General features: G+C 50.8%; 6 protein-coding genes across 6 annotated transcripts; 5 read left to right on the top strand and 1 right to left on the bottom strand.

Moving 5' to 3' along the window:
- Positions 1–850: 850 nt before the first annotated feature.
- On the top strand, positions 851–1979 carry BZA70DRAFT_252402 (3-ketoacyl-CoA reductase; the record flags this gene model as incomplete). Its single annotated transcript, XM_064910721.1, has 2 exons — positions 851–1066; positions 1128–1979. Coding segments are annotated over exons 1-2 (1035 nt in total), but the record flags the coding sequence as incomplete, so codon positions are not given.
- Positions 1980–2265: 286 nt separating this feature from the next.
- Positions 2266–3333, bottom strand: BZA70DRAFT_286099 (polyribonucleotide nucleotidyltransferase). Its single transcript, XM_064913832.1, has 3 exons — positions 3063–3333; positions 2486–2996; positions 2266–2447 (listed from the first exon to the last, which is right to left on the bottom strand). Exons 1-3 carry the CDS (start codon positions 3308–3310, stop codon positions 2403–2405), a joined length of 804 nt encoding a protein of 267 aa, XP_064765437.1. The 5' UTR covers positions 3311–3333; the 3' UTR covers positions 2266–2402.
- Positions 3334–4224: 891 nt separating this feature from the next.
- On the top strand, positions 4225–5385 carry BZA70DRAFT_286097 (Golgi apparatus membrane protein TVP18). Its single transcript, XM_064913831.1, has 5 exons — positions 4225–4509; positions 4571–4585; positions 4659–4754; positions 4824–4952; positions 5022–5385. The coding sequence occupies exons 1-5, from the start codon at positions 4472–4474 to the stop codon at positions 5191–5193; spliced, it is 450 nt and encodes a 149-aa protein (XP_064765436.1). The 5' UTR covers positions 4225–4471; the 3' UTR covers positions 5194–5385.
- A 91-nt stretch (positions 5386–5476) lies between these two features.
- On the top strand, positions 5477–6876 carry BZA70DRAFT_286091 (nuclear envelope protein). Its single transcript, XM_064913830.1, has 6 exons — positions 5477–5561; positions 5671–5688; positions 5815–5879; positions 5977–6048; positions 6113–6214; positions 6315–6876. Exons 1-6 carry the CDS (start codon positions 5558–5560, stop codon positions 6420–6422), a joined length of 369 nt encoding a protein of 122 aa, XP_064765435.1. The 5' UTR covers positions 5477–5557; the 3' UTR covers positions 6423–6876.
- On the top strand, positions 6877–9303 carry BZA70DRAFT_286088 (uncharacterized protein). The gene is made up of 4 exons (XM_064913829.1): positions 6877–7279; positions 7332–8628; positions 8688–8808; positions 8877–9303. The coding sequence occupies exons 1-4, from the start codon at positions 7054–7056 to the stop codon at positions 9222–9224; spliced, it is 1992 nt and encodes a 663-aa protein (XP_064765434.1). The 5' UTR covers positions 6877–7053; the 3' UTR covers positions 9225–9303.
- Positions 9304–9473: 170 nt separating this feature from the next.
- BZA70DRAFT_292294 (uncharacterized protein) lies at positions 9474–12625 on the top strand (the record flags this gene model as incomplete). The annotated part of the gene is made up of 4 exons (XM_064914367.1): positions 9474–9698; positions 9797–10280; positions 10346–11443; positions 11496–12625. The coding sequence occupies 4 exons, from the start codon at positions 9474–9476 to the stop codon at positions 12623–12625; spliced, it is 2937 nt and encodes a 978-aa protein (XP_064765433.1).
- Positions 12626–15813: the final 3188 nt, after the last annotated feature.

Below are 15813 nucleotides of genomic sequence, written 5' to 3'. Positions count from 1 at the left end.
TGCAGAAATCCTCTATCCTCCATTTATTCACTGCAGAAATCATCTAATCGACCATCATCTATTCGCTGTGCTGTGTTCTGTTGTATCTGTACAGGAAACATGTCATTTGTATAGTCATACAGGAATCGTTTATCTGTCATTCAAATCTATTCACTGATGGTGCTGCTATGTTGTATTTGTACAGGTGCATCACTATCATCTATATCTATTCGCTAAACCATGTTGTAATGGTGCTTATATTGTATAAATTGTACAAGACTTATCTATCTATTCGATGGTGCTATTATTGTATTTGTTATGTATTTGTTATGTATTTGTACAAGATGCAAGCATCATCTATTAACAGCCTCTAAACTCCTCATGAAACTCCGCCCACCACTCCGCATTCCTCTCCACACTCCTCTCCTCGCTCTCAGCCGGCCACCTCTCCACCTCTCCATCGACCAAAACCCCGCCCGCAACTCTGAACAAATAACTCATCACCATATCGCGAAACAACCACGAAATCCCCCCGCCCACATGCGGATGCTCGCTGCATCTGTGATAACCATAAACAGCGTCCAGTTCCATCTTCCTCTTCTCATTATAATCCCCTTCATCTCTCTTCTCTGTCATCTATCTCTTCTACATCACCAACTCCTCTCCAGGGCCTATAGTGAACCAGGGGAACTTGGAGGTTGAGATTAAAAACAAAAACACCTCGCCTAACCTCATCTGCACTCTATTAAGGTTATCAAAACCTTATCTAATTACTAATGGCTTAGTAATATTGTAGGGTTATTGTTCTGGGGCCAGCTGTACGGCCACTTCGTCCCTGCAGCTGAGCTCGAGACTATTTGCTCGACTTCTCATCCACTGTCTGCACTGCACCACCACCACCAACATGTCCTCCGTCGCTGCAAAACTCACATCGCTGCTCGACAGCTACATCGCCTCCTTGCAAGAGAGCAAGACTCTTGCCTGGTTCTCAATTGCGTTTGCTGTGCTTGGTTTCGTCAAGTACCTCTCCTTCGGACTCAAGTTTACTACTCTTCTTGCGCAGCTTACCATAATCCCTGGCCGATCTGTGTGTTTCCCCTTCTCTTCTTCTCTATTATTCAATTACGAAGACTAATAGTATTCTACAGCTGAAGAAGTACGGCGCAAAGAAAGGAGCCTGGGCGATCGTCACCGGCGCCTCGGATGGAATCGGCAAAGAATACGCCCTCCAGCTCGCGAAAGCCGGCTTCAACCTCGTCCTCGTCTCGCGCACGCAGTCAAAGCTCTCCACCCTCGCGACCGATATCTCGACAAAGTACACTAATTCCTCCATCAAAACCCTCGCGATCGACTTCTCGTCCGCGACCGACGCAGACTACGACGCGCTCAAAGCACTCGTCGGCGGTCTTGAGATTGGCGTGCTCGTCAACAACGTCGGACAGTCGCACTCGATCCCCGTCCCGTTCGCGGTCGTGGACGAGCAGGAACTCAAGGACATTGTAACCATCAACGATCTCGCGACCCTGCGCGTGACGCGCATCGTGCTCCCGCAGATGCTCGCCGCCAAGCGCGGACTTGTGCTGACTATGGGCTCGTTCGGCGGGTACTTCCCGACCCCTTACCTCTCAGTCTACTCTGGCTCCAAGGCCTTTCTGCAGCACTGGAGCGCCGCGCTGGCGAAGGAGGTCGAAGGCACGGGCGTCGACGTCGAGTTTGTGCTTTCCTACCTCGTCACGTCGGCCATGTCAAAGATCAGACGCACGTCGGCTTTGATCCCCAGTCCGAAGTCGTTCGTCGCTAGCACGCTTTCGAGTATTGGTTTGGCGAGGGGAGCGTCGACTGTGAGGTATACTTCGACGCCGTACTGGTCGCATGCGTTGTTTCAGTTTGTGGTGGACGCGACGGTGGGTGCGTGGTCGAATATTGTCGCGCAGTCGAATTTGAAGATGCATGTGCAGATCAGAAAGAGGGCGTTGAAGAAGGCGGAGAGAGAGAAGAAGCTGTAAACTACTGGAGACTTGCTATGCTGTTATGTGGATAAATAACGAGTATATAGTAACTATACGTGTGAATATATTTAAACGTTATTAGAAGTACATCAGCTCTCACAACTCTCTCCAATGTTCCAGTAACACCTTGACGCCTGGGTCAACACACCAACGCATTCTCTAACTACACTTGTATATATGTTGAGAAATAGAGTATAATTTTGTGTATACATTAGCTAACATGTAAATATCACCAAGAGTAAATCAGAAGTATCAGCTAACGACCCTCGTCAACGCCTCAGTAACGTCCCTCGACGCCTCGTCAGGACTCCGACTGCATTCCACAACTACACTTGTATATATTTTGAGAGGAATAGTAATGGTTTGTATATACATTAGCTAACATGTAGGTTCTTCAAGAGTAAATTAAAAGTATCAGCTAACAACCCTCGTCAACGCCTCAGTAACGTCCCTCGACGCCTCAGTCAAGACACCGACCGCATTCTCTATCCCCCCACACTAAACACCTGCTTTGACGAATCTCTTGTATTCACAGTCCTTAACCCAACCACCTTCCCCTGATGCCACGAGACCACGATCGCGCCGTCGCCCACGCCCGCCTCTTCGCCCGTCGGATCGACAAACACGTTTTTGCCCGCGAGCACCGCGAGCTGCACGAGCGGCGGCGACCAGGCCTTGTCGCAGAGCGGGACGGATTCCTGCCAGTCTGACTCGAACTGCGGAAGCCCGATCGGCTGGTCTGAGGAGGAGGTTGAGGTGGTGGTGGAAGCGACGTCGGCGGAGGGGATCAGTTTCGGGAGACGGGTGTCGAGAAGGGCGAGGTAGACGGTCATGGAGAAGAGGGTGAGCGGGTGGGAGACGTGGTCGAGGATGATGCCGTCGATGAAGAGTTTGTAGGTGTATCTGTGGATTATCGACAGGCGGGATGCTGGGAGCGTGTTGCGGAGTGCTGTCTCGAGTGTTGTGCAGAGGAAGGTGTGGAGCGGGCTGTTGGATTGTACCCCGGCGCTGAGAGATGTTAGTATGAGATTTACATGAAGAGAACAGCATGAAGAAAAGAGGAAGAGAACATACATATCGCACTGCACTTCAACAAGCGCAACATCCTCCTTCCTACTCTCGACCACCTCAGCTTTAATCCCAACAATACACTCGCCGCCATCACACAGTCTGATGCGCGCCGACCCGTTCGTGGCAGGCAGGATCCCTGCCGATGCGTCGAGCGGCCGGAACTGGTGCTGATCTCGGCCGTCGGGGCGGCATGGTGGCCGGAGAGAGAGGGAGGATGCCAGGTAGCTTTCCTCTGAGAGCGAGAGCGGCATCGTGTGTGTGTGTGTGTGTGTGTGTGTGTGGTGTGAAGGTGGTGAAGGTGGTGAAGGTGAATATCGAATTTTTGAAAAAAAGTTGTGGTTTTGGGTTTGTTCAAAATTGTTCAAGAATATCTAAAAAGTAGAGGATTCAAGCACAAATGCAGGAAGATGTGTGATGTAGTTCTTTTTATATAGTGAATTACTGATTATTTATTGCTGTTAATGTCTATGTATTTATATCTGTGTTTGTCTATGTAGTGTTTACCAACTTATTGAGCTGATTCTGTACGTCTGTGAATATCTACGCCTGGGCAATATTTATGTGTTTGAATTTCTCCTCATTCATACATCTTTCTATTCAATTTCCGTATATGCTCATCAGTAGTAATTACCATAATTACCACCCAAAGATACTCAACATTTCCAACAGCCTAAACTGAACCAACAAAAGTTAGCCTGATTCACTCCACAACTATCTCAATCTCTTGCTCAATCCTCCCCTCTCCTCTCCTCTCCCTCTCTACACCAAGCACGACAAAGAATCACAGGTCAGTGTTGGATTGTTCAAAATATCAACGTCTTCAGAACCCGATGGGTTGCAGATAATGTAGATAAGGATATGGTATATCATCATATGAGTTCTTTGTCGCGTTGAGCGCTGAGCAGTGAGAGATTGAGATGAGACGTAATAAAGCAAAGGAGAGTAATATGGAGAAATAAGAGAATAAAACAGATAAACAACAACAATACATACCCCACAGAACAGCAGCAGCAGCAGTTCAACGCATCGAAGCATCAACAGTAAAGCTGAAGAGAGTCGAGAAAAGATTCTTCAATATATAGATGAAGTCCACGTGACTGTAAGATCGAGGGTCTCGGCCACTGCAATCTGCGGCCCGGCCTTGGCTGCAAGGAACGCGAGGGGCCGCGTCAGTGCATCTGTTAATTCACCACGTTTGAGACTTTGACTGACTGCGAATACTGTGAGTATTTTGTTGTTTATAATGAGAATAAGTGTGAAGAGAGGAATTGAGGAGGAGAGAATTGCTAGCTGGACTGGAGAGGATATTGAGATAGGAGATGTGACGGTAATTGATGATTAGATGCTAATTGTTTGATCTCCAGCACTACTTTTCTGTCTGATAAACCGAATACTCTGATCGATTATACAAAATGACGGTTATGGAAGAATTGCGCACGCGCAACTTTAGGTGGGTTTTTTGTGCTGTTGTTGCTGTGTCTGAAGCTTGTGCTAATTTGATATATATCCAGCTTATACGGACAATGGTGCGCATCTACTGTTGATTGCAAATATGATTACTGTCAGTCAGCAGTCTAATTGATTTCTGCTAATATCTAGGATCGGAATCCTGTCTATCCTCATCTGTCTCGCTGTCGGCATCGCGACCATCTTCACATTCAACGTCGGCCTGATCATCTTCTCTGCCGTCTGCATGTACGTCCTGTCCTCTCTTTGCATTTCCTCATTTACTCCATATTCATTATCTGGAGCTAACGAGATCAGTGCCACCGGCCTGACAATCATCTTTGTCGAAGTCCCGTTCTTGCTTCGCGTGTGCCCGATCTCGGGTAACTTTGAGCAATTTGTCCAGAAATTCAACAACAACATCCCCCGTGGCTTCTTCTACCTCGGGTAGGTTCTCTTCTTCATCTTACTTCTTTCACACACCATCGCTCAGGTATAGCTAACATGCAAATACAGTCTGGCGCTGATCCAGTGGTTCACGCTCTTCATCCGCGGCTCCTCACTCATCGTCGCCGCCGTCTTTTTGACAATTACCTCGGCCTGCTACTTCCTCGCTGCCGCCAAGAAGCAGGAGTTTACTACCTCGACCGCGCTCGGCGGCCAGGGCATGGCTCAGCAGATTATATAAGTGTCTGGTCTTGTCTAAGCTGTAGTGTGGGTGGGAGGAATATCGTTGGTATCTGTGATGCTCATGTGTAGCAGGCCGTGTATTATTGTTCTCTATAGTTTTAGTGACACTACATTTATCTGCACATCCTTATATCTGTATATCTGTATATCTGTAGTATCCATTTGTAGAAATAAACAGCTTACAATGGCAGTCAATTTCGCAGCATAACTGCACAAACATCGCCGCACAACGAATTGTTCGCGCAAAGTCAAAACAAACATAAAGAAAAACCGACTGCTTCTCTCTACATCGATTGATCCGCTTTCGACTGCTTAACACTTGCTGTTGTTTTATCTTCTGCGATTGATATTTGTGCGCCAAAATGAGTAAGTGCTGTTTTGTTTTTATACGGAGAGAGAGGAGGGAGGGGGGAATTGGCGTGCGGATGATGATTTGGCGTGGAATATGCTCGATGCTAACTTGTTTTACGTGCAGGTTTCAATGAGATTGCGAGTACGTCTATTTCATCTGTCTTTATCTAGATTAGAGCAGACATTGCGGATGCTGCTGGACTTGAAAGAGGTGGAAACTCGAGAGAGGTTTGGAGCTGCAAACTAACTAGACACGCGTGCGATTCAGATCAGTTTGTAAAGTATTACTACGATACTTTTGATTCTAACCGTTCCGGGCTCGCGGTTCTCTACGTATGTTTTTCCTGCTCTTTAGAGCTTATCTGCTCTTTGTAGCTTAAGAGGTCTGGTAGCCAGAGACATGCAGAAGTGCTAACATGCGGGGATATAGAGAGATAACTCGATGCTCACGTTCGAGACGAATCAAATACAGGGCGCAGCTGGTATTTCCGAGAAGCTTGTCGTAAGTCGATGCTAATTTCTCTGAGCGTTGGAGTGATGATGGAACTAAGCGTGCGTGTGTGTAGGGACTGCCGTTCCAGAAGGTCGTTCATCGGATTTCCACTTTTGATGCGCAGCCTGCTGGACCTGATGGCTCCATCATCGTCATGGTCACTGGCGAGATTCTCGTATGTTGTTTCTTTGCTTTGCTTTGATTAGTTTTGCTTTATCTTTTATAGTTTTGATTTATTAGTCTGTGGAGTGCACGATCTAACATCTACTCTACAGTTCGACGAGGAGACAAACCCGCAGAGATACTCACAGACCTTTCACTTGGTTCCCGAGGGCGGAAGCTACTTTGTTCTGAACGACATCTTCCGATTGAACTACGCGTGAGCTCGTTCAATCAGTCCTACGATAATAATCAAAGAGAACGAAGGAACAAGAAGAGGGAGATGTGATGTGCTTTTGGTGGGATTGTAGTAGCTTTTGTTCAACATTCGATCTGCCTTTTCTATTCCATTTACTGCGGTTCAGATGTAGTCTGGTCTTTTGTTATTGGATCGCTTTGTTTGCGGTGTGTTGGTGATGAGATGTCTTGCGTAGTGTAGATGACTGCAGATATTAGAGTATGATTCACCTCGACAGGCTTATCTACCCACTCCAACTCCTACAATCTCCAGTATAGCATCCTATGATCTTCTCCAGCCTCCTACTCCAGCATCATCCCTCCTCCAACATCGCCATACAAAACCAGGTCAGAACAGAAAACAAGTCAAACAACCAAAAGACTAACCACCAAGACGCCGCACCGTCTAAACTTAAACCTACTCCCATCCCACCCTCCTCTTCCACTTTCTCACCCTCCTTCCTCCTGATCTATGCATTCCACGACAAGAGAAAGCAATAAAAGCTGAGAGAGGATGCCGCCGCGACATTTTGCTGCGTCGACAGGGCGGAAACTGGTATGTCGTCTCTGTTCTGAGATTGAAAGCTGCTGTTAATGATTCGATTATAGCCGCCGTTCATGACAGGCACCGAGCAAGCTACACCCCCTTCCACATCTGAGACATCAGCGCCAGCATCTTTGAGGCCGAAAACTGCATTTGAACGAGCGCGCGAGGCGGAGGACGCGAAACGGCGGCGGGAGGAGGAAGAGACGAGAGCTGCTTATGAGGATTTCGTGCGTAGTTTCCAGGATGATAGTCAGTCTACGGTTGATTTTGTGGGGAGTGGTGGGAGCGGGTATCGTGGTAAGTCTTTATTTCCTCAAGAGTTTTCTTATTTCTTGCTTACAAGGAGCAGCTGGCGAACAGAGCAGGTTCGTCCCACCCAAACGGAAGCTCAACTCCTCTTCCTTTGAGCCAGCAGACAGATCAGAAGACGACAGCAGCAATCTGCCAAAACGACGACAACTCGATGCGCCGCTTCTACGACCGGACCAGGCGCGGATGAATCGACTGTTCTCCACCGACGCAGAAGCAGCGCAAGAAACTGCGCGCCGCGAGGACCAGATCGCGTTGGCGGCGCGTACTCTGTCGCTTGGGTGCGTGCCTTCTGACGCGACGGCCGAGTTTGTAAGGCAGATATTTAGCAGTAGCGGGGTTGGCACTGTCGAGCAGGTTATACTCCAGCCCGCCGCTGCTGATGGGGAACCAAGGAAAACAAGAGGGAGGACTGTCTCTGTGGTGCTGCGGAATGCGGAGGAGGTCGAGCGGTGTCGGACGACGTTGGACGGGAAGTATCTGGGCCGCGGGTACTGGCTTCAGGCGTGGATCGGGCGGAACGCGGGGTTGAGCTCGAGATTGGAGCGGACTGGATTGCCGTTCAATGCCATGGAGCTTTCGTCCTCGCGAGGGGACGGCGGTCGGCGGCCTCCTCCCTCGCATGGTGGGTCGTGGGCAGCAGGTGGCGGGACATGGCAGAAGCAGGCATACGTGCATGTGCAGTACCCGAGCTCGCTGAAAGACCTGCGACGGATCCACGCGATGGTCGAGAACGTGAAAAAGCACGGCCCAGAGTTTGAAGCCGCAATCATGCATCGCGAGCGGATGAACCCTGACTTTGCGTTTTTGTTTGACTGCGACCTCCCCGAGCATGTGTATTACCGGTGGAAACTGTGGAGTCTCTGCTCTGGCGACGGAATCGAGACCTGGGATGAGAAGCACACGCCGACCGAGATCTTTCGCGGCCGCGAGCTGTGGATTCCCCCGATCTTCACATGGACGGTCGAAGACGAGCTGCGCAGGCTCGATGGCGAGGATATGGACGACGAAGAAGAGGCGCAGAAGAAACTAGCCGCCAGCAGGGGTGAGCCCGAGTGGACGCCTACTTGGCTCGGACCGACGATCCGGCTGCATCTGACTTTGCTGCTGCAGCACATCTCGATGCGGCGGGGCGCGATTGCGCGGGTGATGGCGTTTGCGATCGATAACGCGTACGCGGCCGAGGAGATTGTGGATGTGATTTGCCAGAGCATCGTGAGTAAAAGTGCGTCGACGCAGATCCGGGCGGCGCGGTTATGGGCTGTCGGCGATATTTTGTATAACTCGGGCATGGGCGTCGGAGGCGTTGCTAAAGGAGTTTGGAAGTATCGTACTCTGTATGTCTGTCAATTTCATTTAATGAGTGCTGTGTGGGATGGTGCTGACTTTTTGATAGGTTTCAGACGAAGCTGGTTGAGGTTTTTGAGGGGTTGAATGAGGTTTATAGATCGTTCGAGGGAAGGATTCGAGCTGATAACTTCAGACGGCAGATTATGTCTATAATCAGTGTCTGGGAGGTGAGTGTTATTTCTGTCTGCACGTGTTGATGGTGGAGTAGCGCTGACGGTATTTGCTACGATCATAGGGATGGAATATTTTCACTCATGACGCGTTTACTACCATGACCAACAAATTCCTCGGCACGGAAGACAAGGCGAGCGAGAGCGAGAATGCTCCGCCGTCTGCGGCTGTACCGGTGGATAAAGCAAGTAGCTTTCGCGCGCTTGCTAATCGCTGGAAAAAAATTGATCAGCAGCATCGAGAAGAAAAGGCAGAGGAGCCGGACAAGGAGAAGGAGGAAGGAGCGGTGGGGAGTGATGCGGGTGAGGGGAGTGTTGCGATTGAAGATCTTATCGATCCTGAACTCGACGGGGAGCCGATGACGGATAGCGACGAGGAGGAGGAGGGTGAGGTGGAGGTCATAGAACAGTGAAGTTGCTCTTCTGTAATCATTGTAAGCTAATTGGTGTTTCCGTGTATATACGTTACTTTGCATTTAATGGACATTTTCCACTATAAAACGAATTACCTCTTCAGGACATTCCAACCCCTACCCTCACTCACAGCCGATAGGGTTCAAAGCCAACGAGACAACCTCCAAAGGCCTCCCGAGCGATTCTGATCTGGCAATTGATTCGCGTGCAATTCAGCACAGATTAGAGTGAGTATAAGAGTCTCTGAAATGTCGGAAGCACCTGAATCTGCCGCTTCTCCGACCAGCGCGCAGCATCCTGCGATCCCGAGCCGAAGACCGGCTCGAGCCGCGGAGGTATCACCCACCGCATCAGCAGCAGCATCAGCAGCAGCAGCAGCGAGTGGTCCCGGGATGCCCTCAATTCCCTCGCGGCGTCCGAGGCCGAAGACGTCAGACTCGAGCGGGAGTGAGGTCTCTACGTCGTCTGTGCCGGTACGTGGTGTCCCTGTTTTGTGAATCGGCGGGTGTGGTTTGCCCTGCAGAAATGTGGTTTCGTGGTCTGATCTCTCTTTGGTTTTCGTGATGTTTAGATTCAAACTGCTGCCGAGCAGATTACATCCTCTATCCCGACGCAGTCCGTGGTCTCCGAGACAGATGAGACCGAGGTATCGCCGTACAGCGGCACAGCGGCCTCCGTGCCAGTCGCGATCCCGCCCCGTCCGCGCAGGGCTGATTCACCGTCCGTCAACCTGCAACCGGCGCGAAACAGCTTTGAGCGGGATCAGCAGCTTGCAGAGGTTGAGATGGATCTCTCGCGCACTCTGGCAGAGAAATACAAAGACGAGCCGGCGTCCGGTGGCGCAGCAGCAGCAGCGGCGACGGCGGGGGACGTGGACGAAAGTGAAGCCTCTGAGGAGATGATTCCGGAGGCGTTGACGAGGTCGTATAGCGGCGAGGAACATATCGCGAGGGGACAGCTTGAGATGCATGATGAGCCGCCGGTTGATGAGATTATTAGCTCTGCAGAGTTATCTGGCGCGGACGCGAGTGCGAGCGACGATTCGCCGCGGCAAGGTAAGCTCACTTCAAACTAAGTTATATTTTCAAGATTTGCGTCGTTTCTAACTACTTGTCTGTAGATGGACCAATTCTGGCGCATCCGCAACCCTCGATTCCTCGTCGTCCGGCGACGCAGCTACCAACCTCAACAACACCAAAGATCCCTGAACGCACTCGTAGCAGCGGCGGCGAAGAGCCTTTAATTCCCGACCGCCCAGCTTCAAGACCATTACGCCGAGTCCCTACGAAAGAAGAAGAGACCGCACCAGTAGCGAACGAGCCGAGTCCTGCTGTTATTGAGCAGCAGGTGCCGAAGATTCCTAGTCGGCCTACCACGCCGCGCGTCCCCGGTCGTCCAGCAAGTCGCGCGCAGAAAGAGACGGAGACGGGAGCGAGTGAGGGGCCGGCTGCTGTTGAACCGGCTGTGCCTCATCGGCCGGCAGGACGGCCGTCGCGAGGTGGTGTTTCTGCTAGTACTACGGAATCAGCTGTGGCGCCTGCTGCTGAGGAGGAGGGTGAGAAGGAGAGTCCAGTGGTCGAAAGCCCGGTCGTCGAGCCAGCGGTGCCTCATCGTCCTGCTGGGCGACCTTCACGAGGAGCCGCTAATACTACAGCCGAGGAAGTGGCGGTGAATGTGCCCACGACTGAAGGAGATGCTGAGAAGGAGATCTCAGCTGTCGAAAGCCCGGTTGTCGAGCCAGCGGTGCCTCACCGTCCTGCGGGGCGGCCATCGCGAGGTGTAGTCGCTAGTACTCCTGCTGCGACCCAATCAAGCCAGAAAATCGCGGAGTCTGTTCCTACAACCGAAGAAAGTGCTGAACAGGATACCTCAGCTGTCGTTTCTTCGGAAGAGACCCCTGCTATTGCATCTACAGAGACAATTAAATCTGCGGAAGTGGAAGAGAAAGTAGATGTTCCTCCTACGCCGCGTCTGGACAGAACCGAGTCTGATGTCTTGGCCGGGTTGATTGATTCATATACCTCCGAGGACGGCGACCTGGAGACGACGAAGGAAGGTGATGAGAAGGAAGTTGTGGGTCTTGATGCTGTTGCAGAGGAGAAAGAGAAGGTTGAAGCAGCAGTTGGAGCTGAGAGCGCTGCTGCTCATGAAGACAAGGCGAAGAGTGTCGATCCGAAGGACGTAGTGCCGCCGGTGGAGGAAACACGCGTACCAGCCGGTATGAAAGCTTTGCATTTTTGTATTCTACGATTTACTAACTTTTGTCACAGCCGAAGAGCAAGCATCTAGTCCCCTGCCACAGCCCGAAGCTCCAAAACGTCCGAGTATACCAGCTCGTCCCGGCGTTCCACGTCGCCCTCCTCGACCGTCTACTCAGCGCAGCGGCAGTGGAGGCAGCAGCAGCAGCAGCTCTGCAGTCCCCGTCAAGTCGCCGACTGAGGAGAGTGCACCTGCGCCGCAACCCAAGCCGAAACCCGCACCGCCGGCGCGTCCGAACAAGTTGTCCGGGATCCGGGCGGCATTTGCAAAGGATCTAGAATCACGACTTGGCAAGAACGGACCGATGCCGATGATGATGCCGCGGCCGCCTGGTGCGCCGATTTCGAGTCGATCTGTAGGCGAGAGCGAGGCTGCGGGTGCGACGGAGGAGAGACCTGAGGAGACGAAGAGTAAAGGGAAAGAGACAAAGCTGGAGGATGCGAGGAAGAGTCGCGCGAGGGGACCGAGAGGGCGGAAGTTGCCGACGCCGGCGGTGGTGTTGCCTAGCGGATGGGGGTTCAGCAGCGTTGTTACCGTGTGGGAGGTTGGGTATACCGAGACACCATTGGCGAAGGAGCCAGAGGTGGAGCCTGAGCGTGAGCCTGAGTCTGCTGCGGTGAAGTTAGACGAAAGTGTTTCAGGTTCGTTGAGTGCAGTGGAGACGAGCGAGGAAAAACCTAGAGAAGAGACGAAGGATGGCGGCGAACTCTCTACTGCAGAAGGCTCTGCAGCACCAGCGGCTGTCGTTGCAGAGGATGCTTTGACGACGGAGACGGCTGCAGCTGCAGCTGCTGTTGCAGAGGAAGGCAGCGGTGAAGTAAGTGCTGCTGCTCCTGCTGCAGAGGAGAAGGATGTGGAAACGACGGTAGTGGAGGAGGCGGTATCTAAGGTGACTACGTCTACATTTCCGGATGGTGATGAGGAGGACGACGAGAGTCATACATTTTACGATTCTGCGGAGACCACTGCGGGACTTGCTGCGAGTATCTCGAGTGAGAAACCGGAGGAGGTTGTGGAGGAAGAGAAGGAGGAGGAAGAAGAAGAGAGCGAAGAGGTAAAAAAGCATACAGAGACGGCCGAGAAGAGGAAGGAGATAGAGGAAGCGGCGGGTGTTGAGACGGCCTCTTTGTCGGAGTCGTGAGCTGGACGGATGAGTTACGAAGCGGGAAGGTACGACGACGTGAATGTGGACGGGAAACAAAACAAAATATCTACAACAAAAATAAAGTGAATTTACACTATAGTCAAATGTCTCTGGTCGGCCAGAGCCAGGAAACAAGCAGAAGACACGATAGCGTCCTCATGTTTCCAGTCAGTTTCTAGGCTCTGCTCTTCTGTATGTTTCTCAACGAACATGATCAATAATAATTCTTGTTTATGCTTTAGCTTTGTGAGTTATTCTCACGCAGCTGCAGCGTGCGTGGCCGGATTACGAGCTAACTTTTAGAAAGGCTGTGTCTGTTGAGGATATGCTCTTGGAAGCTTGAGGGTTGGCTTGGATGCTTTGGCGGGAGGCTATTGTGAGTGAGTATGGATTACGAATAATGAGTGGACGAGCTAGATGATAGGGAGAGATAGGATATAGATATCGATTTTGTTATCGTTACCAAGTTATCGCGAGAGCAAGATATACCGACGAGTAGGATAAGCTCGCCTAAGTCCACGACTATTACCCTCGCGTGGCGTGCTTAGCTGTTATACTTTCTCAGTCTGACTTGCCGAGCGCAGCACGCCAGTCTATTGTTTTCTCTTCTTGAGTTAGGACTTTTGGAGGGAGGAGAGGTTTCGGGGCTATCACTTGAAGTGTGCAGGACCTGGCCTGATGCTTAGCTGAGGTGTCAAATGCAATTGCGTACGCGCGGTAAGAAAATAAAGAAGGTGGGTATGAGACAATGTGTTCACCGAGCGGGTAGAATTGTAAGCAGACAGACGTGAATTCAAGTGGTGAGCTGTACAGCGTGTGAGTGTGGTTAGTTGAGTTATATTGTCTTTTTTAGTAAGTTCAAGGTTGGTGGGTAGCTGACATGTGAAGATGAAGTTAACGAAAGCAAAAGTCGGGAACTTGCTGTACGCAGTTTTGCGTCTTCTTTTGCACTTGTGAAAGACAGATTACTGTTCCTGCCCGTCTTTGGTTGCTGGATTTCTGGAGGGGAAGTTGTGGGAAGTTGCGAAATCAACGGGATTGCTATTGCCCACGACAGAATCGCAGCTAAAGAAAAGCGGTAGTAAAAGTGGAGGATGAAGCGGCAAGTTACTAGCTGATAGAGGTAAGTAGAGCCACCCAGGCCTGTCTGCCTGCTTACTACGCCTGCGCCCGGCCGCAGCAGCCGAGAAAACGGCCTTGACCTGACTTATTGGCTGGCTGGCTGACGCGACTGCATAGGTGAGCGATCAGTTCTCGTGAGTCAATGAAAGTCTACCTGGCTGCAGCCGCCGTCCGGTCGTAGACATGCGTGGTCAGGCTTGGCTGTCCGTTGGGATTGATTTGAGCTACGACACGGAGAAGCAAGACATATCTGTCAATGATAAACGAGGGCGTGGATGCGGAGTGGCTGCGGAGTGGTGGTCGCAGTGGAGGTTATCGCTATCTTTTTGTGGGGTTGGGTCTGAGACGGCATGTGCATAGTTATCAGCCCACTTTTGCTTCACCTGGGTATACCTCAGGTTTATTTCAATGATTTCTGACTATATTGCTGTCTTCCAGAGTATTATTCAGATCAATTCTGCACGGAGATGCTTCTCGACTATTAATTGAGCAGAAAAGAAGAGAGTAAAGGGCTTAGTAAGGCAACAGCAAGAGGTGGGCGCAGTCAGGCGTCCTCTGCATGCAGCAGCGCTGCAAAACTCTGAAGCAAAGGCGCTCTCCTCCAATTTCAAGCACAATCCGAAACTGCCGCAACAGCAAAACAGAAAAACACGAGAACGGGGAAAACCTACTTGACAGTCAGAGTATTGAATGGCTGTGCTGTACAAAGTATGGAAGGAAGAGAAAGGTTCAAGTTAGATATCCGGTAGCGTTGCGCCTCTAGCGGCGGTTGGCTGGCCTGCAGGACGCGCATCTACAGATAGAGGCCGGCAGCGACCGGCAGCGAGCAGGTGGTGTGTTTGTGCGCAACACGGTCGACGAAGACACTGTGAACAGTGAGTCCAGTTAAGTTTGTGCAGTGAGGTCTGGTGAAGTTAAGATAACTCAGCTAAAAGCCGCAATTATCGTGACCCAGCGCAGTCCATTTCCTCAGACTTGTTGGAGATTGCTGTTTCTTTGAACTTTTTCTTCAGTGTCTCTTTAGTATATGGTGTAGTTATACTCAAAACCTGCGAGCAATTGCCATGCCGGTGTCATTCATGACTTAGCATTCAGTGAGCAGACTCAAGCGGCGTAGGTAGACTTCTCTCTCTCCCGCGCTGATAGCAGTCTATACCGCAATCCCCAGCTCTTATTTTCTATATCGCCGAGGTCCCACTTCCCTACTCGCCGTCCGGCGCCTTTCTCGCGGAGCTAATCAGCCATTCGCTCAACTACATCGCGATGGCTGGGTAATCATCGTCCTAATTTTAGTTAACCCTACGAGCGAATGACGAGATCACCTCACTGTCAACCGACTTGTTGGTGCTCTGTAGTGTGGGATCGTCTGAAATTCGTAATTATTTCTTACTTGTCTATCGTTTATTTATTCAGCTGGTATACCTGATTTTCAGACGTTTGACGAGGGAAGTGGGTAAGCTGGTGACGTCGGCATCTGCCGTTTAACCACCGGCCTGGACGGTTGAGTTAGTGTGGAGGTCAGTCAGTTAGCGGTTAGTGAGAAAAACGCACTGCGTTAATAGGCAACGCAGATCAGAGATCTTGATGCACAATCTTCAGCTTCATCTGTAATCTGTCAGCATGCAGATAGAGAGATGGATTTCTAGGACTAGACTATACAGGATGATATGATAGCTGGTATTGTCGTGTATGCATGGAGATAGAGAATGGATGATGAGAGTCATGCTAAATGAAAGATCGACAATATAGTGCCCTTTCCGCACTACCGGATGGCCTATCTCGCGATTAAAAAGAGCCCTGCATCGATAGCAACGCAGACATCGAAAGCGGGGGTAACTAACCAAGTGAGCGAGCGGAAACGAGACGCGTAAGAGACGAGAATGAGCGGGATACAAAGGAAACAGGCTCGGTTACGGAACTGGATGAGTGAGACAATGGAGGATACGGATACAAATCCTCGCGACTCCAACGGCGTATTTGTCTGCGGCTAACGGGACGACGGTGAGTATGGGATACCGTTCGTTTCCCAGCCGATGAATTGACTAGCGATTATTGTTTTTTTA

Source organism: Myxozyma melibiosi (assembly GCF_037950935.1).
Source record: "Myxozyma melibiosi strain Phaff 52-87 chromosome Unknown BZA70scaffold_18, whole genome shotgun sequence".
In the NCBI taxonomy this organism is placed as follows: Eukaryota; Fungi; Ascomycota; class Lipomycetes; order Lipomycetales; family Lipomycetaceae; genus Myxozyma; species Myxozyma melibiosi.
Note: the sequence above shows the minus strand (reverse complement) of the source record. Positions and strands in the feature narration are given on the sequence as shown.

Bases quoted from the DNA above. Each gene is read 5' to 3' on its own strand.
- BZA70DRAFT_286099 (XM_064913832.1), bottom strand. From the start codon at position 3,310: ATGCCGCTCTCGCTCTCAGAGGAAAGCTACCTGGCATCCTCCCTCTCT. The intron at 2,997-3,062 runs GTATGTTCTCTT...AACATCTCTCAG, and splicing joins GTTGAAGTGCAGTGCGATAT to CGCCGGGGTACAATCCAACA. The intron at 2,448-2,485 runs GTGGGGGGATAG...GTCTTGACTGAG, and splicing joins CGTCAAAGCAGGTGTTTAGT to GCGTCGAGGGACGTTACTGA.
- BZA70DRAFT_286097 (XM_064913831.1), top strand. From the start codon at position 4,472: ATGACGGTTATGGAAGAATTGCGCACGCGCAACTTTAG. The intron at 4,755-4,823 runs GTACGTCCTGTC...TAACGAGATCAG, and splicing joins ATCTTCTCTGCCGTCTGCAT to TGCCACCGGCCTGACAATCA. The intron at 4,953-5,021 runs GTAGGTTCTCTT...ATGCAAATACAG, and splicing joins CGTGGCTTCTTCTACCTCGG to TCTGGCGCTGATCCAGTGGT.
- BZA70DRAFT_286091 (XM_064913830.1), top strand. The intron at 5,880-5,976 runs GTATGTTTTTCC...GCGGGGATATAG, and splicing joins CCGGGCTCGCGGTTCTCTAC to AGAGATAACTCGATGCTCAC. The intron at 6,049-6,112 runs GTAAGTCGATGC...GCGTGTGTGTAG, and splicing joins GTATTTCCGAGAAGCTTGTC to GGACTGCCGTTCCAGAAGGT.
- BZA70DRAFT_286088 (XM_064913829.1), top strand. From the start codon at position 7,054: ATGACAGGCACCGAGCAAGCTACACCCCCTTCCACATCTGAGACATCA. The intron at 8,629-8,687 runs GTATGTCTGTCA...ACTTTTTGATAG, and splicing joins GTTTGGAAGTATCGTACTCT to GTTTCAGACGAAGCTGGTTG. The intron at 8,809-8,876 runs GTGAGTGTTATT...CTACGATCATAG, and splicing joins CTATAATCAGTGTCTGGGAG to GGATGGAATATTTTCACTCA.